The sequence below is a fragment of the Cricetulus griseus genome, chromosome 9 (genome assembly GCF_003668045.3).
Source record: "Cricetulus griseus strain 17A/GY chromosome 9, alternate assembly CriGri-PICRH-1.0, whole genome shotgun sequence".
NCBI classification, from domain to species: domain Eukaryota; kingdom Metazoa; phylum Chordata; class Mammalia; order Rodentia; family Cricetidae; genus Cricetulus; species Cricetulus griseus.
This window is the reverse complement of record NC_048602.1, coordinates 27,326,541-27,351,567: the sequence shown is the minus strand read 5'-3', so window position 1 is coordinate 27,351,567 and position 25,027 is coordinate 27,326,541. Positions and strand designations below refer to the sequence as shown.

The following is a 25,027-nucleotide window of genomic DNA, read 5'->3' as shown; positions in this document are numbered from 1 at the left end:
GGCAGGGTCCAAAACCAGCTTCTATCCCGCTATAGAGCACTTCCGCCCATTGGCCACGCCCCACGCGTCCCCGCCCCGCCCTGGACTTGCCCGTGGCGCCTCTCAAACGCTGGGACGAACTGCGCAGCCGCGCTCCTCCAGTCCGCCGCCTCTGGGCGCCGCGTCTCTTAGGGCGGCTGCGCGCGCCGCTGAGACTTGTGGGGACTGTAGTCCCGAGTCGCTCCCACTCGCTTCCGGGGTTCGCCGGCAGTGCAGCCATTTGTATTTGTGTGTGTGTGTGTGTGTGTGTGTGTGAGTGTGTGTTTGGGGGCGCCGGCTCCGTGGCGGGGCTCAGTCTGCCGGGTGGATGCTGACGTGAGGCGGGGGCCACCGGAGTCATGTCGGATAGGCTTCGGGACCGGGGCGGGACGCCGTGAACCCAGCTTTGTTCTGACGCTGAGCGGTGCGCGGCTCTAGGGCCCGGGCTCGCCCCCCCCAGCCAGGTTGGTGTGCGCATGCGCGAGGTCTGAGCGGGAAGCTGGAGGCGGCTGTGTCCCCGAATGGGGGTCCCCGCTGCTTCTCAGGCCGGACCTCTGCGGGTCGTGCACGCACGCCCCTGGCGACAGCAGCTGGGACTGTGCGGTGCGCGCGTGCGCGCGTGGTTGGGTGTGTGTGTGGTGTTGGGACGGACCGGAGATGTCCCCAAGGATGGATGCCAGGGCACAGGCGTAGTTACGGGGGAAATCCTTAGCAGAGGTGCTCTCGGCCCGGAAAAACAACACGGTGGGGGCCTCTGAGGTAAGGAAGAGTTCAGGTCTACGTGGCACCCTAGGATCCCTCACCGGCTTCGGAGGAAGGAGGGAGCCACATCGTTGGGTCGCCCCTGCCTGTGACCTGCCTGCCACAGGGAGCAGAGTGTCTTGTGTTACTACTACCTGGAGGGGAGGGGTGTGTGACCTTGATGTGGGGAGGATGGGCCCATTTAGTCCACTGAGTCCATTATAGGGCGTGTCTGCCACCTATAGCTCCTAATAACTGAGTTTGGTGGCCTTAGGTGTGAATGCAGGGTCAGCCTTGACAGCAGGGAGAGACACTGGTGCGGACGTGGTTGTGACCTGAGCAGTTAATTCCCCACCTGTCTTCTGAAGTGCCGGGGAGCCCCCTCCTCCTCATGCCTACTTAGTGGAGAGCCTTCCAACGCCCAGATTCTTTTTCCTAGAGAGAGGGACTGAGCCACTGTTTCTGTACTCTTGAGCAAGTGTTTGTGTCGGAAGCAACAGCCAGCATTCTGGAAGGTGGTTCTACGACCCCGGGCAGAGACTGGTCTTGCAAACCTGGGGGTGTCCTGCTTGCTGGAGATATGTTGTCTTCTGTTCCCAGGTCAGGCATGGCGACCAACCAAAGAAACGGTCACATCCTAGTTTAGCCTGGTGAGCCAGTGAGTTTATTGTTGCTCCTTACGGGGAAGTACGGGTGAGGGGTTACTTACAGGAGCATGGATGACTCAGGTACGTCACTGAAAAGCCCATGGGCGATGGCTCAGGAAAGCTGCTCTCTCGGCAGAGTACCTCTTCCCAGCCATTGCTCTTGCTTCCATAACCTTGAGGAATGGTGTGTGTGTGTGTGTGTGTGTGTGTGTGTGTGTGTGTAAACTCAAAAGTTTCAGCTTCTGGGATTTTTAAGTTTTGTTTGCTTCTTGAGTCTTAGCCTCCCACCTCCCTCTACGAGGGAGCATTTCAGTTTGGAGAAAATGGGTACACAAGAGAGCAGGCTGGAGTTCCCTGTTCTTACCATAAAATATGCAATGTTGCGTGAGCTGATCAATCCTTTAGACAGCCAAGTCCTGGATTGAGGGTCCCAGGGCTTAGCAGAGGGTTCTAGGCAGAATGCACCCTTGTGCATTCCAGAGTTAGAGGATGGTGACCTGAATCCTGGCACCCATGTAGAATTATGCAGCATTCTAAACTGTTCAAGTTGGGTAGAGACTCTAGCTTAGAGGCAAGGACTCTGCATCCCAAAGGACTTCTCAATTAGCTGCCTTCTGAGAGCAGTCTGGGAGGAGGTGGACACTGTGAGCACCTTTTCAGAGCTGGTATTGCCTTTGTTTTGGGCCATTCTGTCTTCAAGCAGTAGAATGCCTGGATTTATAGGAGGGTGAGGATGGGTAAGGGCCCAGGTCTCATGGGAGGAGCTTGGGCACAGGCTTGAGAACCCTCGGGAGCCAAGCACAGGGGTGCTAGGAGTGGCTCTGGAGCTGTGTGCTTAGATACCAGCGATAGTGTATTTTAACTGCAGCTCTGCAGGCATGCAGAGCTGGTGCCTGCGGGGCCTTTGTGGCAGCTGTGACTTCCAGGCATAAGGGGATTCAGATTCCTGTAAGAACCCAATCTGGAAGCCGGGCGCTGGTGGCGCACGCCTTCAGTCCCAGCAGACTCTTAAGTGTGTGTAAACTGAAGGGTGTGGGAGGCAGAGGCAGGCGGATCTCTGTGAGTTCCAGGCCAGCCTGGTCTACAGAGCGAGGTCCAGGACAGGCTCCAAAGTAATACAGAGAAACCCTGTCTCAAAAAACCGAGAGAGAGAGAGAGAGAGAGAGGGAGAGAGAGAGAGGGAGAGAGAGAGAGAGAACCCAATCTGGGGGTGTAACTCAGGTTGTTAGGTGCTTGGCTGTAGCATGTACAAAGCCCTGGGTTCCATCTCTAGCACTTCATGAACCAGGTCTGGTGGCACATGCCCATAAACTCAGCACTCAGGGAGGTAGAGGCAGGAGGATGGTGAGTTTGAGGCTAGCCTAGACTACATGATAGCCTGTCTCAAAAAACTAAGGAATCAAAACCAAAACAAAGCAAAAAAGAACCGCAGATTGGCAAAGAGCTCAGGGCCTGGGTACAAATCCGGGTGGGAATCCGTTGGGGTGAAAGGCACGTGCCACCATGGCCTGCTGGAAGTGGACTGTGGATACACAGTGCTTGGGTCTCCGTGGAGTTTGCTGTCATCACCATCAGTTGATGCTCCAAGTCTGGGGAAAGACGCTGGGGCTATACACTAGTGCTAGAGTGAGAATCGGGCAGGTAGTGAGAAAGAGAAAGACGGGGCGGGGGCTGGGGCTTAGTGGGTAGACTGCCAGCTTGCACAAAACCCTGAGCTCCGGCCTCAACCACATACACTAGTAAGCGGGGACGGTGCCTAGCTGGGATTGGCCAGGCACTGCCCTGGTTTCAGAGTCTGTGACATTAGATTGGCACAAAGACAGCTGAGCTACAGAGAGATACAGGTTCTGGGCCTGGTATGTGCTGTGCTGTGCCTGCCAGAGTGCTCCCCTCCCAAGTCAGCAGAGGAATGAGGTTCAAGCTACAAATTGAGGGCCTGAGGTTTTGGGTGAGAATGTCAGCCAGATTCAGGTTAGATGGTGGAGGCTGCTGGGGTCCGGTCCCCTGCAGTTTACATAGGAAGGTGGAGACTCTGGGATGTTTGCTGAAAGATCTGGCCTGGTTGATGAAGAGGCTGTGGTGAAGTCAGTTCCTGGGAAGACCAGGCTGTGTCCCGAGCTTCATGGCCCTGGGAAGGCTGGGCTGTGTCCCTAGCTTTGTCCATGTGGTCAGTGGCTATGGTTCCTGGCTCTAGGAATGGCTACTGGTTTGTGGTTGCATGCTTAGGGCGGTCGAGTACGTAATGTAAAGAGTTCTTTGTGTGATAGGTGTTTGTGGGTCTCCCATGACCCAGTGAAGGTTCTGATTGGAGCAGAAGGCTGAGTTTGAGCTTGGGGTTGGCTTACAGGGTGGTGGGAGTGGAGGGACAACTGAGGGATTCTTGGTTAATGCCCAATTGGGGCTTTAGCTTCTAGAAGCTAATCTAGGGGGACAGGCTGGACTGGGGGGTGGCTGTGTGGGCCATGCTCAGAGCTTCTCTTTGTTTGTACAGCTGGCAGCTGGCTACACCTGGAGGAGACATGGAGCAGCAAGATGATGAGTCCCTGGAGTCCCCTCAGGCCTGTGTGGAGGTGAGCGCAGACACCCCTTCCCCGGTAGCCTCTGTTCATTCCTGCCTGGCCCACAGTCTGAGCCTTGGAATTCTCTCTGCAGTATTTTAAGGGATTTGGTCCCTCACGGGCAGCAGGCTTGTAAAAAATTAACCCTGTGTGTTTATGTGTACATGAGCACGCGTGTTTACAGGTGCATGTGCAGAGACCAGAAGGCTCCGGATGTTCTCTGTTACTCTTTACGTGCTGTTTTGAGAGGTGGCCTTTCTGCTGAAGAGCAGTTTCTTCCAGATTGAAGGGCTCCACTGAGGGGGGGGGGTCAATAAGTCAGATGTCACAGGCCCGATAAGTGCAAACCTGTGAGAGCCAGGAGGGCTCCTTCCCTGGCCTGGCACGAGTGGAAGCAAAAGCCACCTGCTGCAGAACTGACTCCGAGAGGCATGCTGCCGAGGAGAGAGAGCCTTTGGGCCTGTCAGGCTGCACCCCGGGGTGCAGCTGCTCTGTCAGGAAACCCCTCACCCACGCCCTCAATACAAACCTCAATACAAACTCACTGCTTCCCCAAGGTGGACATTGGTGCGTTGGTTGTTTTGGTATGCATGGGTTCCCTTTCTGGCTTGACTAGACATGCGTATGCTTCACCTCCCCAGCAAAAGTCTGTCACACGTCAGAGACTAATGTTTCCCCAGATAGGCTGGAGGCCAGTAAGTCCCAGGGAGTCTCTGCTCTCTGCCCCTCTGAGCTGGGGTGACAGGTGTGCATGGGACACCTGACTTGTTGCTGGAATTCTGAAATCTGAACTTTTCACTGTTGAGGTCTCTAGCTCCCCACCCACCCTTTTAAAGTTTTTTTTTTTTTTTATTTTTAGATTTATTTATTTATCATGTATACAGTGCAGGCCAGAAGAGGGCACCAGATCCCATTACGGATGGCTGTGAGCCACCATGTGCTTGCTGGGAATTGAACTTAGGACCTTTGGAAGAACAGTCAGTGCTCTTAACCCCTGAGCCATCTCTCCAGCCCCCCTTTTAAAGTTTAAAGATTATTTTTTTATTTACTTGTTGTAAAATTTTATGTGTATGGCTGTTTTGCCTGCATGCTTACCTATGCACCACAAGCTTGCCTGTGCCCAGGGAGGCCAGAAGAGGGCCCTGGAGTTACAGATGTTTATGAGCCACCATGTAGGTGCTTGGAATTGAATCCAGATCCTCTGGAAGAGCAGCAAGTGCTCTTAACTGCTGAACCATCTCTCCAGCCCACATTTCTTTGTTTTTAAAGCCTTATTTGTATGTGTCTGTGTGTGGATATATTCCACATGTGTGCAGGTGCCCACAAAACCAGATGAGGGCAGCAGATACCCTGGAGCTAGAGTTAGCGGTGGCTCTGAGCTGCTTCTTGTGGGTATGGGCACTACACTCAGGTCCTTTGCAAGAGCCTCAAGTGCTTTTAACTGCTGGCCCGTGTCTCCAGCCACCACCTTTTTATAGGCGGGAACTCACACACAGCTAACACACCTTCCTTCCACTACTAAATGTGAACCACCATGCTTAGTGCAGAAAAGGATGGTTTTTCGCTTTTCCCAATGCTGAGGAGAATCCAAAAGCCCAATAATTTCTTTTGTTTTAAATATCCTACTCAATTTAAATGCCTCATTTAAAATTATACAAAACCCATATTAAAGCCTTTAGGTAACTCATTCTACAGTGCCTTGGAATAGCGTCTAAAGCATTATCGTGTGAGTGAGTTATTCTCAGTATGGCAATCTTTTGCCTATTAACATGTGTCTTAGTTAGGGTTTCTATTGCTGTGAAGTGACACCATAGCTATGGTGACTCTTACAAAGAAAAACATTCAGTTAAGGTGGGGCTTAGAGTTCAGAGGGTCAGACCATTGTTATGGGTGGGAGCAGGGTGATATACCTTGGGAGACAGAGGCAGGCTTGTCTATATGAATTCAAGGTCAACTTGGTCTACAAAGCAAGTTCCAGGATAGCCAGGGCTGTTACACAGAGAAACCTTGTCTTGAAAAAGAAGCAAAATCAAACCAGTGCTCCCCGCAACGCACCTTTTCTAACAACTGGAGGGAGGTTTCCCATTTGGGGAACCTATGTTTTCAGGAGGAGCATTAGCCCTCGTGTATTTGTGTGGGGTAATGCCGATTAAATTCGCTCACGTACATCCATATGTACATATGTACATACACAGATTTTGTGTGTGTGTGTGTGTGTGTGTGTGTGTGTGTGTGTGTATTTACATATATAAATGCATGCGTATTTAGGAAGCTTATAAAACTCATGTCTACATACAGCTTCCTTCAAGTATTTTTGTGCTAATTTTCCCTCTCCCATTTCTCTTTCCTACCCTCCCATTCATCTTCACTTGACCTTCCCTGTCTTCATTTCTCTTTAAGCAAGGTGGGGTGGAGAACACGGGCGGTATGAAGGGGAAAGGAGAATATGCTTCCCTTTTTAAAATTTTTATTTTAATTTTGAGATTACAATATCATTACATCATCTCCCCTTCCCTCTCCACCCTTAACCCCTTCCATATCCCTCTCCTCACTCTCTTGCAGACCTTTTTTTCATTAATTGCTGTTCCGTGTGTATGTGCATATATGTGTGTGTACATATATTGCTAAGTATAACCTCTCCATTTGTATTCTGTTATTTGTATTTATGTTTTCAGGGCTGACTATTTGGTACTATCATCTTTATAAGAGTCAGCACTTAGACATACAATTCAAACCAGGGAGTCATGTATATTAATAATACAAAAATTTAGTAATATTCTGTAGGAGAGTCAGAAACGAGGTGACTTGCTGAAGACTTTGAAGCTAGACAGTGACAGTGCGTTGGTCCTGACCTACCTTCCCTGTCCCTTTGTTGATGGTGCAAGACGCTCATGAGCACAGTTACAGGATAACACAGCGGCTGACTCAGAACTCAGCCTAAATCAGTATTTGAGATGTTTGTCAGGGGCTTTCAGGGTTACGAACTTTTTTTAAAGTTAATTTACGGACTGTCTGTCAACTCTGACACTTAGTTGAAGGTACTTCACAGCAGCCACAAACTGATCACGGCCAGACAAAGAAACCCTCGCATGTGTTGTGTACAAGGAAGTCAATCATCTGTGTTGCTAGGAATTTATTCTATGACTCTGGCTCAAGCAAACCATGTGTATATTTGTGTGTATGTTTGTGCATGCACACATACACACATACATACATGTATGTTCACCGTGCACCTGTGGCAGCCAGGACAACTTAGAGTCAGTGGGTGTCCTTATCCATTGAGCTATCTCATTGGCCCTCAGTCACATTTCTTCATAATGTGGAATCCATGGGGGAGCGAGGCAGTCCTTTTACTGCTCTAGAAAAGGTCTGGTAAGGACAGAAAAAGAATGGAAGGGGAATGAGACAAGGATTTGTATTGTCTGGTGGGGTGGCGCCTTAGCTGGAGCGCCAGTGGCGGGGCGGTGGAAAGGGAGGGGTTTGTGTCGTCATGGCTAGCACTCTCTCCTGCATGAGGGAAATAGACCCATCTCTCCCTCTGGCTGTAATTTTGTCAGATAACCGATAGTGAGACCCTCTATTGTTAAAAATACCAGGCGAGTAGGGGATTGCCTGAAGGGTGCTGTGGGAGCTGGGTGTCCCTAAACTGCTTAGTAGTTGAGAGTGAACGGAAGTGAGCAGAAACCAGGAAGGAGATGCGGAATGCCAGGCTAGTTTTCAGAGTATCCTTCTAGGAGTAAAAGCGCGTCACCCTCCTTATACAATCCCAGTAACAAAGTTCCATCAGAGCTCAGCTCAGCTGGGGTCCTTGGAGAGCACGGGCGCCCCAGCAGCCTCACTGGGACAGCTGCCCCTGGCCTAGAGGACGGCTTCCCAGCGCTGTGTGTAGGGAGCCTCTTTAGTTAGACTTCCCAGCTGACATGCCCTAGCACCTCCCAGGTCCCTGCAGCTACGGCAGAATCAGGAGCCAGCGGCTACGAGATGCCTAAAGAGCTGCCTAGAATCTCAGCCAGTGCTCTGAGTGCGGAGCCATCTCTCTAACCCCAACTTTGTCTGAAGAGAATGGCCCCCAAAAGGAAAGGCACCCTTAGGAGGTGTGGCCTTGTCGGAGGAAGTGCGTCACTGGGGGGCGGTCTTGAGGTTTCAGTCTCATGGATGTTCAAGCCACACCCAGTGAGACAGACCACTTCCTGTTGCCTGAGTGTCAAGATGTAGAGCTCTGAGTTCCTTCTCTGGCACCAGGTCTGCCTGCATGCTCTCTTGCTGCCTGTCGTGATGGTAGTGGACGAAACCTTTGAACTGTAAGCGAGCCACCACAATTAAATGCTTTCCTTTGGTCATGGTGTCTCTTCACAGCACTAGAAACCGTAACTGTGACATTGTATACTCTTAATAGTTTCTTTATTGTTGATGCTCTTATTTGTGTATGTATTGTGTCCGGGTTCATGTGTGCAGGTGTGTTGTGCGTTTGCATCAGATGTCCTTTGTCATTCTTATTCTCATCCCTGAACTTGTGACTTGCGTTTTTGTTGGCTAGGCTCAGAGACAGAGGGTCCAGCGATTCTTCTGTCTCTGCCCAGCTCAGAGCAGGTGGTAGACATTTGTGGTACAGCCTGGGCTGTGATGTGGGTGCTGGGATCCAAACTCTCCTCCTCGTCACCACAGGGCCATCTTCCGGCCCTGTGTTATTGGAGCTCTTTGATAGTGGCAGAATCTCACAAGTCAGGCTGGCCTGTACCCAGCTGCGTTGTCCAGCATGCCTTGAGCTTCTTGATCCTTCTGCCTCCCAAGTGCTATGGTGACAGTCACATACCACCATGCCTACCTTAGTCAGTCACTTTGCACTTCCTTGGGGTGCTAGCCTCCTACAGCACAGAGCGCAAAGGGAAACCCATAGAGTTGACATACTGTGACTTTTTTATCTGAGGGGATAAGGGAAAGACACTTACACACTCTCTTGATGGTTTCCTTCTGTATTCTCTTTCTGTAGTCTGTCTGTTTAATTTTTTTTTTTTTTCTACAGCTTACGTACCCCAACAAAATCTTCCAGGCAATGTAGAAATTACAATGTGATTACATCTATTTTGCAGGTAAAGGGTTATAATGAATACAGGTACAAATGTTTTTCATCTCCCTTACACGATTAAAACAAAGTCATCCCAAGAACCCACATACATCTACATCTAAGTAACTTGTTATAGATTAACAGAGTATGAGTAAGCAGGGTATTTTTCTCAGCCGTTTCTGGCAGTCTGCATATTGCTTTTACAAAGAAAGAATCACTTTATTACTTATCTTTAAAGGTATTCTTATAGGGAATCACAAACCAAAATTATGCTTATACATGAAAAAAAATCAGTTAGCTCTACTTTAAATCTTTAGGATGCGTACCCACTCATCATTGGTTTTTTTATATCAGGAGATTGAGCGTAAAAATCGGTACAAGGAATTAACCGTCATCTTTGATCATCAACCAACCCTAGCAAGGAATGTATGTTAACTAATAACCATTGGGCTGCTTTGTGTCTTTGACTATTTTTTGTGTCTTTAACCTAATGAGTCTATAACTCAGCTAGGTGTCCTTGTGAACTTTAGATTGTTTTCTAGGGTTTTTCATCTCAAAGCTATTATCAAGACATTTAATGCAACCTGAAACTATTCTAAGGCTTTATTTCAGCTGTGATGCACACCGAAACCTGTGACTGCATCTTTCAACATTAAGACGAAAAGAATCCGAGCCAGCCTGGCTCCTGGGCACTCATTTGTTTTCCTTAATCATTAACCTGAACTGCGATTCATGCAGCTCCTTAGGTGAGACTCGTAGGCCCTAGCTGTGTGACATTCCCTTGTTTATATTTTTAATCATCAAAACTCTATTTAAACTAACATTATTATTGTAAATTAGACAGTACAGCTTAGGAAGAAACCATCTTCATTATAATCCACAGGTAAAAATGCCCAGTAGAAAGAATGGGATGTCTCCATGAGATAAACACACTACATTACAGGCAGTGGGGACCTCTCCACACCCAATCACACAATGCCAGACCCCAGAGAAAGATGGCAGCAGCAAACATGTAAAGGACAGCCGAAGCAGAGGACACCCTGGAGTCTGGGGACTTGTTTCCGGCTGGGGTCATGTTAGAGTCTGCATTGCTTGCTTACTGCTGAGAGACACGAGATTAGGTAGGGCCCAGGGGACAGGACAGGTCAGGACAGGACAGGAGAGTTGCTTTGCTCCAGGTGGTTCCTGGGATCGTGTAGCCCCCTTCAGCTGAGAGCAGGGCCACCCTGAAGCAGTCACAATCGGCTTGTGCCATGTAGGGCCTCATCCCTTGGGAGGTTCCCTTTCTCTGCACAGGTTCCCTTGAGCTTATGTGGAGGGAGCAGAGATTGGCAGTTGGATTCGGGTCAGATCCTGTTGACCCATCATGAGGGTTCCAGTCTCTGCTTTGTTCTCTGATGGGTTCCCTTTTCTCATCTGCTTGGTTTCTCAGAACTTTGTTCTACCCCAAGAGATGATCGTCGAAGTGGAGGGAGAAGACGCTGGGTCCCTGGACACCATGCCCCAGGTGAGTTGGGCAAGGCCCGTTCCCTTACCTGGAGAGGGGTGCATGGAGCGAGTGGTGGGAGCAAACTGGAGGGAGCTGGGACAAGATTAGAGAGAGGGGGGATGAAAGCAAGAGTGGGTGGACCAGTGAGAAGCGGGGAGGTCTCTGTTGTACATTCTTATGGGGTTTGTTGTTGTTGTTGTTGTTGTTTTTCGAGACAGGGTTTCTATGTGTTGTCTTGGAGGCTGTCCTGGAACTCACTCTGGAGACCAGGCTGACCTCAAACTCACAGAGATCCACCTGCCTCTGCCTCCCCAGTGCTGGGGTTAAAGGCGTGCACCACCATCGCTTGGCTTTGCTGTACATTCTTGAAGGCTCAAGTGCCATCCCACATTTCTGAAAAACTGGACATGGAATGCTGGGGAGGCGGAGGCAGAAGGACCCCTGGGGCTCGATGGCCAGCCAGTCTAGACAAATGGGTGAGCGCCTGTCTCAAAAAAATAAGATGGAGAACAATTGAGAAAGTATCAACCCAGGAGTGAGCAGCTTTTCCAAGAAACTTGGTGATGAGAGGTACAAAGTGCAGAGCTACAAGGATTCTGCAGGTTGAGGAGTTGAGGGTTTTGTTTTTGTTTTTCTGTTTTTCTGTTTTTTCAAGACGGTTTCTCTGTGTGGCTTTGGAGCCTATCCTGGAACTCACTGTGTAGACCAGGCTGGTCTCAAACCCACAGAGATCCACCTGCCTCTACCTCCCAAGTGCTGGGATTAAGGTGTGCGCCACCTCTGCCTGTCGAGGAGTTGAGATTTCAAAGGGTTAGATTTGAGTCCTGACTGGCGTGGAGCTCAGTGGTGGTGTTTGTTCGCATGCACCAGGCCCAGGGTTCTATCCCCAGTACCACAGCGTGAGAGGAAGACTGGGCTCCGCCCCCAGGTGGCTCTGAGACGGCCTTAGTGGGGAGGAAGTGGAGGCGCCTGACTGCAGGGCGCAGAGCACTCTCTCTCACCAGAGGCATGCATCCACTGCTCTCTGAATGCCTGACTCTTGCATGGAGGAGGAGCCAGGGCACTTCCGGGCAGAACACTCCAACCATTCTTGCCCTTGACTGGTCAGATGAGAGAGAGGCTTGACAAGAGTAGAGAAGGCTAGGGACTGGCAAGATGGTTCAGTGGGTAAGAGCACTTGCAACGCAAGCCTGAAGACCCAAGTTCAAATCCCCAGCGCCACTATAAAAGGCTGCAAGGCAGAGAGAGATAGGTGGATCCCCAAACTCATGGCCAGCCAGCCCAACCAAAACAGTGAGCCTCCGGTCCAGTGAACGACACTGTCGAGGGAATGAGGCAGAGCATGGTCAAGGCAGATATTAAATACATCAGTTCTAATCCACTAACCTATTTCAACAAGTGGACCCGTGGTACCAATGCAGAAGGCAGACCACACAATGTCCTGGGCGGAAAAGCTGCAGTGTTAAAGTTAACAGTCACTCTCCTGGTCATCGTTGCATGCTGACCTGGGGCCAGCTGTTGTGTTATCATACAAATTCGGACTTTCGCCTTCTCCAGTCCTGGGTGTGTGCTTACTTACAATGAAGCCAGGCAAATTGTCACCCTCAGTCACATTCTGCCAACAGGGTCTCTCAGGTGACCCAGAGCCTTCTGATTGGCTGGTCTAGTTAACGCCTGCAGTCCCGGGCGATGCTGTCTGCTTCCAGAGCACTAGGATTGCAGGTGGCGGCCACAGCTGTCCCCCTTCTCCGTGGGATCTAGGGCATCTGAGCTCTGACCCTCACGCTTATGCAGTCAGCATCTTATGCACCCAACTGTCTCTACACCAAGGCTGTTATTTAAGAGATGAGTTTCTTTCAGCCTTCTCTGGTCTCTAACTTGGAGAAGTATACATTCTGTCATCTCATCCTACTTGTTTGTTGTTTTGACTTTTCAAAGGTGTGTGTGTCTGTGTGTACACCGCAGTGCATATGTGGAGGTCCGAGGATAATTTGTGAGAGTCAGTTTCCACCTTCTACCATGGGGAATTCATGGAACACACTCAGGCTGTCAAGCTCAGCAGCCAGTGTCCTCTTTTTGGGCCAGGTCTTTATGCTCCCAGGCATGTAGGGCCTCAGTTTGACTGCTCGCCCAGCCTGTCATACCCAGATGTAGCAAGTGTCTTCTCCCACTAGACCAGCTTGCCAGCCCTTACTTGATGTTTGACCATGCTTTACACAACAGGCCGGGTAGATATTAGAAGGATGCACAAAGTACAGACTTAAAGACCCTTTGAGATGAGTGTGCACAGATGGCGGCCTGTGTGTGCAGTGTCCCATGATCCAACTTGTGGACCTGACCCCAAGATGTCTGCTCAGTTTACAGAGTGATTGGTGGTGATGACATTGTTTTTGTCACCTGAGGAGGCCCTCAGCAGCACTTTCTGTTCTGGTCAAAATTCCTGCCCCATAGATGTCAATCCATGAGTCATTGTTTACGTCTTTATCTGTTATGGCCAGTAGTGCCAGGGAGTGGATATAGGGTACTTCAGTGCAAGATGAGCGCTCTGCCATAGAACCACGCCCCCAGACCCTCACTGGGGGATTCTAGGCAGGGGCTCTACCACTGAGCCACGCCCCCAGCCCCTCACTGGGGGATTCTAGGCAGGGGCTCCACCACTGAGCCACGCCCCCAGCCCTTCTTTCCTCTCATTCACATTAATGAAGTTTCTTCTGCATTTTGCACTAGTAATTTGCATTTAGGGATTTCCTCCATATTTTCCAAAACCAAACAACAGTAAAATTTGTTGTTGTTGTTGTTTTCTTTTTATGTCACTGGCCAGAATATGCATTTTGGGTTTATGGTTCATATAGTCTCCTTGTTAGTTATTCTATGCTCCTATCTAGAAATAAATCAGTCATCTAAAATATATAAGCCACAGGGAGTGGCTAAATTATTAAATTATTATAAACTCATAGTTATAAAATCAGGCATTGGGCCAGATTTCTGTGACAGCTGACTTTGCTAATGCCGGTGACAAAAGATGAATACAGTCCTCAGTGAGCAGCAGAAGTACAGCCTAGCAGAGCAGAGGCAAGGAGACTTGGGCTTTCGTGTGTGTGTGTGTGTGTGTGTGTGTGTGTGTGTGTGTGTGTGTGTGTGTGTGCACGTGCTCACATGCCTGTGCATGTGTATGTGGTCATAGCATGTGTGTGGCGGTTAGAGGAGAACTTGAGAGTCTTTTTTCACTCCCTTGTGGGCCCCAAGGTTAATGGCAAATGCCTTTTCCCTCTAATCCATTTCACTAGCTCTAGCAATCAACTCGCCAGGATATTTGCCAAGGAAGCTGCCAAGTCACCTAGCCTGGAGTATGCAGTATGATAAAAAGAAAACTCTGCCTCAGGACGGAAAGCAAGAGCCAGAGCCTGAGATTGTTCCTCTGAGCTCAGCATCTCTCTGTGGTGCATGAAGGCTCCTGCTCTATCATATGCAGACACATGATGGTACCAACTGATTAAAACCTCGGGGCTGGAGACAAGCCCCAGTGATTATGAGCACTGACTGCTCTTCCCGAGAACCCAGGTTCAATTCCCAGCACCCACATATCAGCTCACAAGAGTCAGTAACACCAATCTAGGACATCTGATGCTCTCTCCCTGCCTCTGCAGGCACGGTACATACATGGTGCACATAAGTACTAGTGGGCATGACATCCAGTCACATAAAATAATAATACAAAAAAAGCTAAATAAAATGAATAACTAAAATTTAAAAAGTATGTATTTATATTATTTTATGTGTGTGTTTGTCTGCATGTGTGTGCACTACATGTGTCCCTATTAGCTGTGGAGATCAAAAGCGCATGTTGGACCCTCTGGAACGAGACTTACAGGTATTTGGGAGCCACCATGTTGGTGCTGGGAATTGAACCCTGCTCTTCTGCAACAGCAAAAATACTCTTGACCATTGAGCCACCTCTCCAGCAGCCCTTAAGTAGCTTCTTTAAAGATTGGGAACATGGCTTAGTGGTAGAGTGCTTGCCTATCATGTGTGAGGGTCTGGGTTCAGTCCGTACACTGAAATAGAAGGGTGAGTGGGTGGGTGGGTGGATGAGGACAATTTGTATACATCTTGTTCAGTGTTCCTCTCTGAGGTGCTTCTGGCCTTCCTTTGGATGTGGATATTCTCAGGATAACTGCCCTGTTGTTAAAGTGTGTGTCCATGAATATTGAAAACAAACAAAACCATGCCTACCTAAGCAGGAGTGTGTGTGCTGTTCCAGGAAAGCACAGACTTCAAGATTGTGACAGTGGACCTCACTGAGGAGGAACAGAGCACCTGGCACAATGCCCAGAGAACCCCCGAGAGAAGTGTGGTCCTGGAGGGCCACAGAGACCTGTGGGGTGAGTACGTGGCCAGCGCAGCAGCCAGATTAACATCTTTACATTTGTTTCTTTTGTGGGCTCATGAACTCACTGTAGCGTGCAGGTGAAGGCCAGAGGGCAGCCTGCAGCACTGGCTCCCTGGCTGGCCACCCCAGGTGTCGTTCCCGATCTTCCTGGAGATGCGGCTAGAAAATTTGTCCTGGCATTCCCAAACCAGTCCTAGGCTTGGTGCTCCTGCACGTTGATTCTTTCTGCAACCCTGGGACACTCTTGGAGTGTTCTCTAGCTTGTAGCGCCTTTCCTGTTATCCTCAGTGCACCCTGTTCTGCTCCCTGGGGTGTTAAGGGAGTGCTGGTGACTCTGAAGAGGCTGGGGAATCCCGGGGTCTGAGGAGCACCTGAAAACTGGAAACCTGATTGCATTGGAAGGCCTAGGGACATTTGGAGATCTGGGGCATGGACAGACCAGCAGTCATTTGGAATCCTGAGTTGTAAACACCAATCATTCATATGCTTTTGCAGTCAGTTCTTCAGCCTTGTACAACTTTTAAAAGAGGTGACCTCACTCCACCATGGAAATAAAAATTTATATAAAATATAATTTATTAGCTGGGTGGTGGTGGTAGTGCACGCCTTTAATCCCAGCTCTTGGGAAGCACAGGCAGGCAGATCACTGTGAGTTTTAGGTCAGCGTGGTTTACAGGATAGCCAAGGCTACACAGAGAAACTCTGTCTCAAATAAACATAACAGTAACAGTAATTATATACATACATGCATGCATGCACACACATACATCAAAGTCTATTGGGTTTGAGTTTGTTCAGACTTCACAGATTCTAAGGGCCAAAGCCTGGAACTAAACTTGGCAGTGATTTCTTTTGTCTCCAGCCTGAATACCCAAAATCCAGTATCTTCTTCCACCGGCATTTCAAACCATACAGTCTCCTAATTAAAACAAGGTGAAGAATATAAAAATTTACCAATGTTTTTTCTCCACTTTTCATGTGACTTTTCCTGGGGAGATGTACAGAATGTCTGTCCGCTCTTGATGGTGGTGTAACAGACAATCACATACAAGTCCAGTGTTGTGGTTGTGGTTTCTATTGCTGTGAAGAGACACCATGACCATGGCAACTCTTATAAAGAAAAACATTTAATTGGGGCTGGCTTAGAGTTTAGAGGTTCAATCCATTGTCATCATGACAGGAAACATGGCAGTCTATAGGCAGAGATGTTGCTAGAGAAGGCGCTGAGAGCTCTACATTTTGACCCACAGGCAGTAGAAAGAGACTGTGTGCCAAACTAGGAGTAGCTTAGGCATATAAGACCTTAATTAAAGTCCCCCTGTACAGTGACATACTTACTCCAACAAGGCCATGCCTCCTAATGGTGCAACTCCCTATTGTGCAATTTATTCAAACACAGGAGTCTGTGGTGGTGCCTGTTCAAACCACCGCATTCCACCCCCAGCTGTCCTAGGCTTGCAGCCATAACATAATGTGGACATGCATTCAGTTCAGCTGCTGTCTCTTCCCTGTAAAATTGAAATAAAAAAAAAGCAGACCGTGTGCTTCCAACATACAATGGCACAGGATACACATTACCATTCTGTTAGGGAAGGGAGCACTGTGGGGAAATACTGGACCAAAGCAAGACTGGAAACCAGCTGGGCACAGTCCAGTCTCTGCATCTCCATCTCTGATATCACAGCATTCTTCAGAGCTCCAACTCCTTTCAGCTTTGTTGACTGTGACACACGTCTCTCTCTTGTGTTAGTTCCACCCCCTGTCAACACCTCTCCTCAGCAGGTATCCCATGACTCTGGCACCACTAACATCTTGGGATCTCCATGCAATCCAGGCTTCAACTCAGCTTTATATAATGGCCTTTCTGGGCCTCCATTCAGGGACATTCTGACACATGTCTGGCCTCAGCAGATTCCCTTAGTCTCAGAGGAAGGTTGCATAACCCCTTTCTTGAGTCCTTGGCTCTAAAGCAAGAATCATGGGGCTGAAGCTGCTGCATTCTGCTGCTTGCTAGGGCTGGAGCACTGTCATTCCTATTCAGACACCACATCCAGCTTGGTAACTACTGAGTTTTCTGGATTAATTACAGGAGCAGAGGTCACTAAAAGGCAACTAGATCATCGAAGCCACACCCAGCATGGAGAAAACTTACAAAAGCCCAAGCACCACTAAGGAGTTCCCACTCTCCTCTATCTCTTCTTCAAGACACATGTAGGTGGGTAGGAGGAGGTGGTGACTGTCTAGTGACCCTCCCCACCTCTTTGTTTTGAGGGAATGTTACCAGCTCATACCAGCACCATGAACCTAACATCGCTGTATTTTCATTGTTTCATTACTGTGATTACAGATCAAGGTGTTCTTGAAGTCACTATAGCTCCCATTCATTTTGGTGGACTGTTGGCACTGTGCCTAGAGGTAGTAAATAGTTCCACCACACCATTTAAGAACCAGGCACATGAGGGCCATTGCATGTGCAGAAAGTCTGTTTCCAAGCCCCATTGGTAGTTGCTGCTTTCCTTGTCTTATGGACCATGTGTTTGACCCCTTGTTCCATGCATTATGTAACTGTCATTCAGGCTCAGGTTCTGTACAAACTTCTAGTCTCTGTTGACGAATCCAGGGTCCAGAGCCTATCAGGTGTTTGGAGAACTGGGATAATATTGTCCTGTTCCTGTTCCTGGGTTTACAGATGACTTGTTGATGCACACTGTGCTAGTCAGCGTCATGCCTTCAGACATTTCTACAGATGTAGCCACTAGAATTTCAGTGAACATGTGTCTAGTACTAACAAGAATTGAGAGTTTTTGTTGTTGTGGTTTCCAGACTGGCTTCTCTCTGTAGACCTGGCTGTCCTGGGACGTCCAGGATATGCTTGAATTCAGAATTCCACCTGCTTCTGCCTCATGAGTGCTGGGATTAAAGTCGTGTGCCACCACTGCCTGGCCAGGGCTGTGACACCTCTCAACTCATGGCCATCTCCCTTTTCACGTCTCAGTTCAAGTTATAGGTACATAAGTCAAAACATTTTGTATAGTGTCTTGTAAGCTTTATCCCACTGTTACAGCTCTAATTGTTGAGGGAGAGGAGTGTATGGGATATTGCTGTGGTTCAGTTATGAAGTGTTCCCCACGGGCTCACGTGTTCAGTGCTTGTTCTCCAGCACGTGACACTCTTACACCTGCTCTCTGGTCTCCATCATTCCCTGATTTCCAGCTACTGTGAGTTGAACGCTCTCCATACACTCCTGTTGACATGATGCTCTGCACAAGCTCCCAAGTCTAAGACTAAGTGATTATGGACTGAACGTTCCGAACCATGTGCCAAAGTCAGGCTTGTTACTGTTGGGCATTTGGCCACAGTGGTGTTAAAAGTGACCAACACAGATGTCTTGTTTTATTGTCTTCCAGACTTGCCAGCTGTGCATGGGATAGAAGAAACCACCCCAAAACATACTGTCTTTGATGAAGAAACATCCCATGGAGTGAAGATAGAGGGATTGGCAAGAGAGGATCCTTGGCTCCCCTCCTGTGAAGAAGCGTCTAAGGAGCAGTTGGAGAAACAACAGGAAAAGCAAGAGGAAGAGGCCTTTCCCCAGGCGAGAGCTGGTACTCCTGAGACGATCTACAGGAGTGATGAACTTGACAGGAATTGCCTGAGTTCCAGCCGACATTCCTTCCCCATGATACCTCTCAGACACCATTTTCATAAACAGGCATCCCATGTTAAAAAGGTACATGGCGACACTGTTGCAAACAGTCATCAGAAGAGTAGTGATAATGCCGATCTTTCCAAAGATGAAAAATGCAGAAACGTCCCTCAGAACATTCATCTCTCTCAGTTTGCAAGAACCCCTAAAGGTGATAAATCGTATGAATTTAATGGCCATGTTCCATCTTTTGGCCGTGGTACACCCCTAAATCTCCATGAAAAAGTTCATATAGAAGGTAAAAGCTTTGGCTTTAAAGGGCATGGACACGTTTTGAACCATGACATATCCCTCAATGAACAACAGAGGATTCTTGTTAAAGAGGGCCAGTACAAATGTAGTAAAACTGCCTCAAGTCCATCTCCTCCTCAGAACATGAGAAACTATTCTGAAGAGAAACGTTTTGAATGTAAGTATTGTGGCAAGTCCTTCAGTTGGAGTTCACATCTCATTGCACACCAAAGAACTCATACAGGGGAGAAGCCATACAAATGCAACCTGTGTGGGAAGTTCTTCACCCGGAGCTCACATGTCGTTTCTCATCAGAGAATTCACACTGGAGAGAAACCATACAGATGCAATCTGTGTGGGAAGTCTTTCACCCAGAGGTATGTTCTTGTGGTACATCAAAGAACTCATACCGGTGAGCGGCCTTATGAATGCAGCGAGTGTGGGAAGTCATTCCGCCAGAGCTACAAACTTATTGCGCATCAGAGAACTCACACCGGAGAGAAGCCGTATGAATGCACTCAGTGTGGGAAGTCCTTCATCCAGAGTTATAAACTTATTGCTCATCAGAAGATTCATTCTGGAGAAAAACCCTATGAATGCAATCACTGTGGGAAGTCCTTTAGTCAAAGCTATAAGCTTGTAGCACACCAAAGGACTCACACGGGAGAAAAACCTTTTGAGTGTAATTACTGTGGGAAATCATTCAGCTGGAGTTCTCAGCTAGTGTCGCACCAGAGAACACACACAGGAGAGAAACCTTATGAGTGTAGTGAGTGTGGAAAATCTTTCAATCGCAGCTCACATCTGGTTATGCATCAGAGAACTCACACTGGAGAGAAGCCGTATCAGTGCAAGCAGTGTGGGAAATCCTTCAGTCAGAGCTATGTTCTTGTTGTTCACCAGAGGACACACACTGGAGAAAAGCCCTACGAGTGCAGCCAGTGTGGCAAGACCTTCAGGCAGAGCTCCTGCTTCACTCAGCATCAGAGGACCCACACTGGAGAGAAGCCCTATGAGTGTAACCAGTGTGGGAAAACCTTCAGCCTGAGTGCTCGACTTATCGTCCACCAGCGAACTCATACTGGGGAGAAACCTTACAAGTGCAACCAGTGTGGGAAAGCATTTATTAGCAGTTCTAAGCGCAGTAGGCACCAGGCTACTCACAGTGATGAGTCTTGTAAGTCCTGATTAGTTCAGAGTCTGAGTGTGAGTTCACACTTGTCAGCCTAGCCCTCTCTGTTATACCTGGGGAAAGAATACACACAGACCCCTTCATTACTCCAGGGTGGCTGGTAGAGAAGTGTAGGGTCTTTAGTTTGACAGGTAAGGATAAGAGGCCCCTGTGAATGAAAGCTGTGATCTTGGCAGAGGTGCTTTGCATGGCTCAGTGTAGGCATCATCCTTACACTGGTTTCAGAAGGCTGTCTCCTGCCTGGCAGAGGTAGTTTCCCAGGCCCAGAAAAGCAGAATTTAGGTCAGATACGGTAAGCTTAGTTCAGACATCCCCTTGTTTGATTGTTCAGGGCTGGACCTTGAAGTATGGCTTCCCTATAGTAAAGCTGGCAGTATTTAGCTTTAACTCAGAAGCTGTTCTAAAATGCCCCGAGTTTAGAAGGTGGCCACTGGCCACCAGGAAGCACTCCTGGCTTCTAGTGTCTTCCCCTTCATGCTACCGGCTCTCTGAGCCATGTCCTCCTCATCTCCCACCCAGAATCCCTGGTCCTGTCCACTGCAGGGAGATGAGTTTTTCCACCCCTCATTTGTATAGGCTTGACCAGTCAGGCTTCAGTCGTAGCCCCAGGTAAACTCACTCTGGTGTACCTCCCTGTGATGTTTCAAGAGCTGCTTTTCTATCTCAGTGAAGCTTTGTGTGCTGTTCTGCCACCCTCACTAGTCATTCCTTTCAAGCCAGAGACAACATGGGAGCCACTGCCTCAGCGTGACAGGTGGCCATTGAGTTTCCAGGGCTCTAGTCATTTGAGCTAAGCTCACCTGAGCCACGAAATAGGCTCCTTTGCCCTGAATGCTCTCTCTACATTGCAATGTCTGCTGACCATTAGCTGCATATTTTAGGTAATTCACAAGCAGAGTTAGACTTGGACCAGCATGGAGGTAGACACCCAAAACCCATTACTAGTGAGCTGAATTAAGACGATTGTGAGTTCAAGACCAGCCCATGCTACAAAGCAAGACGGTCTCAAAGGAAAACAAAAACAAAAACAAAAAAAAACTTGCCCCGTGTATGTGTGCTCCTGCAAACACAATATTGCTGCTTTTCCATGAAGAAAGCACTGAAATCTGAATTTCAGATAAACTAAAACTGGAGACTAAATGAAAGGCTGACCCTGTGACTCATAGGGTTACAGTTTTTTTTAACTTAATATTGGAAAACAATATTTGACCATGCCAATCTGCACAAAGTTTCCTGATGGTTTGTAAACTATTTTGTATCCTTCTGTTACAAGTGAAGATTTTTAAAATGGCTGATATGAAATTAAATATTGGCAAGTATATAAGAATGTCTGGAACCACCTTGATAAAATGTTTGTGTATAGCTTGAAGTTGAAGAAGGATCATGGATCTATTTATTTGATATTGTTGTTTGTGTTGTCATCTTTTGGAGATGCATGTTGTAGTGTAACAAATGGTAAAAGGAATAAAAATGGAACAGAAGCAAAAAAGAAACACCTTCCTCTTGTTTGAGCATTTAAAGAATGGCTAACCATATGCCCTGTGGGGCTGACGGACTTCCATTAAGCTCAGCCTGAGCCAGTCACGCTAGCGTTCAGATTTCTTGGGTGCTCCAATTGAAAACGTTGTATGGACAAGGAGGATTTCCGTTAGCAATGCTCTGTTTGAAAACTGTGGATCTGGGCAATTCAGAGGCGAAGTGGGCTCGCCCCTTATATTTATTTCCAAGCAGTGGTAAGGAACACGCCCAATGGTGTTACTCTCCCTTTCCCCGGCATTGTGCCCCCTGGTACCCTGTAGTTGAATTTTCAGTGAGGAGTGAAGCCTGGGGAGATGGCGCATGGTATTCTTGCTGGATTCAGTTCTCGGCACCCACGTTGTGCCTCACAAACATCCACGACTGCAGTTCCAGGGGTCCAGCGCCCTTCTCTGACCTCCGTGGTCAGGAAGCACACATTGCATAGACTTACATGTGAACAAAGCACTCATACACATTAAATTAAAAAAAAAATGATAAAACCAGGAATGAATTTTTCAGGCAAGCGTGAATTTTTCAGGCAAGGTGTTTTTCCCCTTGTTTATTGTGGAGGGACACATTCCATTGTGCACATGGAGTTAATACGGCCACTTAAATTTTGGGTTGTTTTTCACGACAGGGTTTCTCTGTGTAGCCCTGGCTGTCCTCAGACTCACTCTGTAGACCAGGCTGGCCTCCAATTCAGAGATCTACCTGCCTCTGCCTCCCAAGTGCTGGGATTAAAGGTGTGCACACCCCTCCCCCAGCTCAATGTACTCTTAAGGGTAATTGGTTCTTTTTCCATCTTGTAGACTCTGGGTATCAAACAGAGGTCATCCAACTTGTTGGCAAGGACCTTACCAAAATAAGCCATCTTATCGTCCCTTGATTTTTAAAGATGGGTGTGCCTGTCCTGAGAATATTCTACAACAAATATTTTTTTCTCAAACCAAACCTGAGGCAGAGACCCGCAATCGGCCTGGCAACTGGTGAGGTCTTAGCGTTGCCATCGTGACGTCAGAGGTGGGTGTCACACTTGTAGAGAGTGCAGGAAGCTGGGACAGAAGCTGAGCTGTCAGATAGCCATGGAACAACGCTGAAAGCTCGGGATCTTAGTTGCTGGGCTGCAGAAGAGATGGAGGTGCTCCAAGCGGCCTGCTCTGGGGAGTCCACAGTGTGCAGGCTGTGTCTGCGTCGGGGGCTGACATCTGGGCCTACATAATGCAACATGTCCGTAGTCAAAAGAGTTTAAGACAATCCACGGAAACGCCCTCTGGTGTGACCATCAGGACAACCGGAAGGTCGCTTCGAAGTTGGAGCGGGAAGCCATTGTGGCCTGCCTGCATGCAGAGCTCCAAGGGCTAGACGAGAGACTGAGGCTCAGGATGTTACCATAGCACTGCAGAGCCTGAAAGAAACCCATCATTGAACTCTGCCTCCAGGCCTGAGCTGGGGCTCTGTGAAGACAGCAACGTGGGCTGCAAGATCCCTACAGAGGCTGCACAATCAGCTCAGGTGCCTTCAGTACATGCAGAGGAAAGCCAAAGTGTACGTGACCCTTGGACCTCTGGTGTCAGCAGCTAGAGCCTGAGGTGTTCCATGATATTCGGACAGCCTGCTCGCTCTGGACTCTCAGTTCCTGCAGATCCTTCTCATTCCTCAGGCCAGGAGAGGCAGCATCCTAAGCCCTTGCGATGACCACGTCAGAAGTTCCTGTCAACAGTGGCTGAGCTCAGTTGAGACATTGCTGACAAACCACCCTGCAGGATCCGGCCCCTGTGTATTGGGCATGGGCTCGAAGAAGAGATCTCCAGGCCCCAGGCACCAGACCCATCGAACTCCAGCCAGGCCCTGTCACCCGCTGTTCATCCCATTCACTAATTACCCAGAAGAGTGCACGCTTGAGTGAGTGACAGGTCCTCACTGGCCGCCTCCAGAGCCTTGTGGTGGAGATGGAGAGACACTCCGCTCCGGGATCCAGTGAAAGGAAAGTCCTGCTGCTGGGCCTTAGGTCCAGTGGCCTGGGGGCAGAGCACAAGGCTTTTCATGCCTAGAGCCAGGAACTGGGGAATGAGATTGGCCACTGGCAACTTCTGCCTCAGGGGGTGCAGGCCAAAGGGGCAGTGGATCCTGCAGCTGGTGGAGGAGAACCAGGCACAGATCCACCTGCTCATCAAGGGAAACTCGGCCAGCAAAAGCCACCTGAGCCCAGAGGAGGAGCTGGTTCTGACGGAGCAGAAGGTTGTTCCACCACAGAGGCAGTAGCCCCACAGAGCCAGGGACTGCTCCACTGCTCGAAGGAGGAAGCCCAACACCTGGCCCACATTCAACTATCCAGGATCTGACCAACCATCAGCTGCATCCCACTAACCCAAGGAGTTCCAGCCACACCTCACTGAACCGCACTCTGGGGCTGCCTATATGGAAACCACCCAAGCTACTCTTGCCAAAAGCTGCCTCTCTCCACCAAGCCCTTCTCTTTCTCCAAGACCAGTGGGGTCTCCAAGGAGGAAATCTCCTTCATGTGAAGACCAGTCTGCCTCTGGGACCATCCACCAGGAGCTGCTGCAGCTCCAGTGTCTCGGGAAAAGCAGGAGAAAGAGGACACAGGGCAGACCCTGAAGTAGCTGGAGGACCTGATGGAACAGGTACTGAAGCGAATCCCCAAGCTGCAGCAGCTCCTTGGGGACTGGTGGCAGCAACCAAGCCAAAGCCACCCTCTCTGGGGGGCTCCGCCAGGGTCTGTCCCCGCCCCAGTGGCAGCTACACTTGGCCCAGTTCAGCAGAGCACTGCACCAGCTATACAAATGGAGATGCGGCTAGGAGCAGAGTCAAGAATGGCAACTCCGCCCAGTGGTATGAGCCTTTTGTCTCTACTCAGGAGGCTGCTATCAATTTCCAAGCCAGCCTGGCCTACACTGCAAGTTCCAAGACAGGCTAGGCTACATAATAAGATCCTAATTCAAAAATGAATAGCATTTTACCCCCCAAATCACCTCCCTCAACAAAGCATTTGAGGAAGAAAAATAAATTCCAATCCTAGGCTGAACATAGGCTTGGATATGAAAAGCCCATACTACTGTTCCAGAGGACCTGAGCTCAGTTCCCACATTTACTGTAGAATATTATTATTATTATTATTATTATTATTATTATTATTATTATTATTATTTTGTTTTTTTTTTCGAGACAGGGTTTCTCTGTGTAGCTTTTGGAGCCTATCCTGGCACTCGCTCTGGAGACCAGGCTGGCCTCAAACTCACAGAGATCCGCCTGCCTCTGCCTCCCGAGTGCTGGGATTAAAGGCATGCGCCACCAACGCCCGGCTGGAATATTATTTTACCATGTTACTTTTGTTTGTGCTGTGGAACATTTGTTTTTAAGATGCAAAGATGGGTTGAATTTTTTTTATGTTGCATTGTTTTAACTCTGTGAAGCTGCACTACTTTCCTGTCTAAAACATCTGATGGGCAGC

At 48.8% G+C, this 25,027-nt stretch overlaps 1 protein-coding gene and 1 pseudogene across 11 annotated transcripts; both read left to right on the top strand.

The window, feature by feature from the left end:
* The first annotated feature begins 219 nt into the window (after positions 1-219).
* Znf180 (zinc finger protein 180) lies at positions 220-20,536 on the top strand. 11 transcript variants are annotated; one of them, XM_027434419.2, is made up of 6 exons: positions 220-482; positions 1,199-1,359; positions 3,898-3,976; positions 10,462-10,536; positions 14,780-14,900; positions 18,316-20,536. In XM_027434419.2, the coding sequence occupies exons 2-6, from the start codon at positions 1,340-1,342 to the stop codon at positions 20,031-20,033; spliced, it is 2,013 nt and encodes a 670-aa protein (XP_027290220.1). In that variant the 5' UTR covers positions 220-482; positions 1,199-1,339; the 3' UTR covers positions 20,034-20,536. The 11 variants fall into 11 exon arrangements, with proteins under 11 accessions (XP_027290220.1, XP_027290222.1, XP_027290224.1 ...); XM_027434423.2 differs by lacking the exons at positions 220-482; positions 1,199-1,359 and adding exons at positions 489-777; positions 1,360-1,409; XM_035449395.1 differs by lacking the exons at positions 220-482; positions 1,199-1,359 and adding exons at positions 489-777; positions 1,360-1,417.
* A 415-nt stretch (positions 20,537-20,951) lies between these two features.
* On the top strand, positions 20,952-24,435 carry LOC103159281 (annotated as a pseudogene).
* Positions 24,436-25,027: the final 592 nt, after the last annotated feature.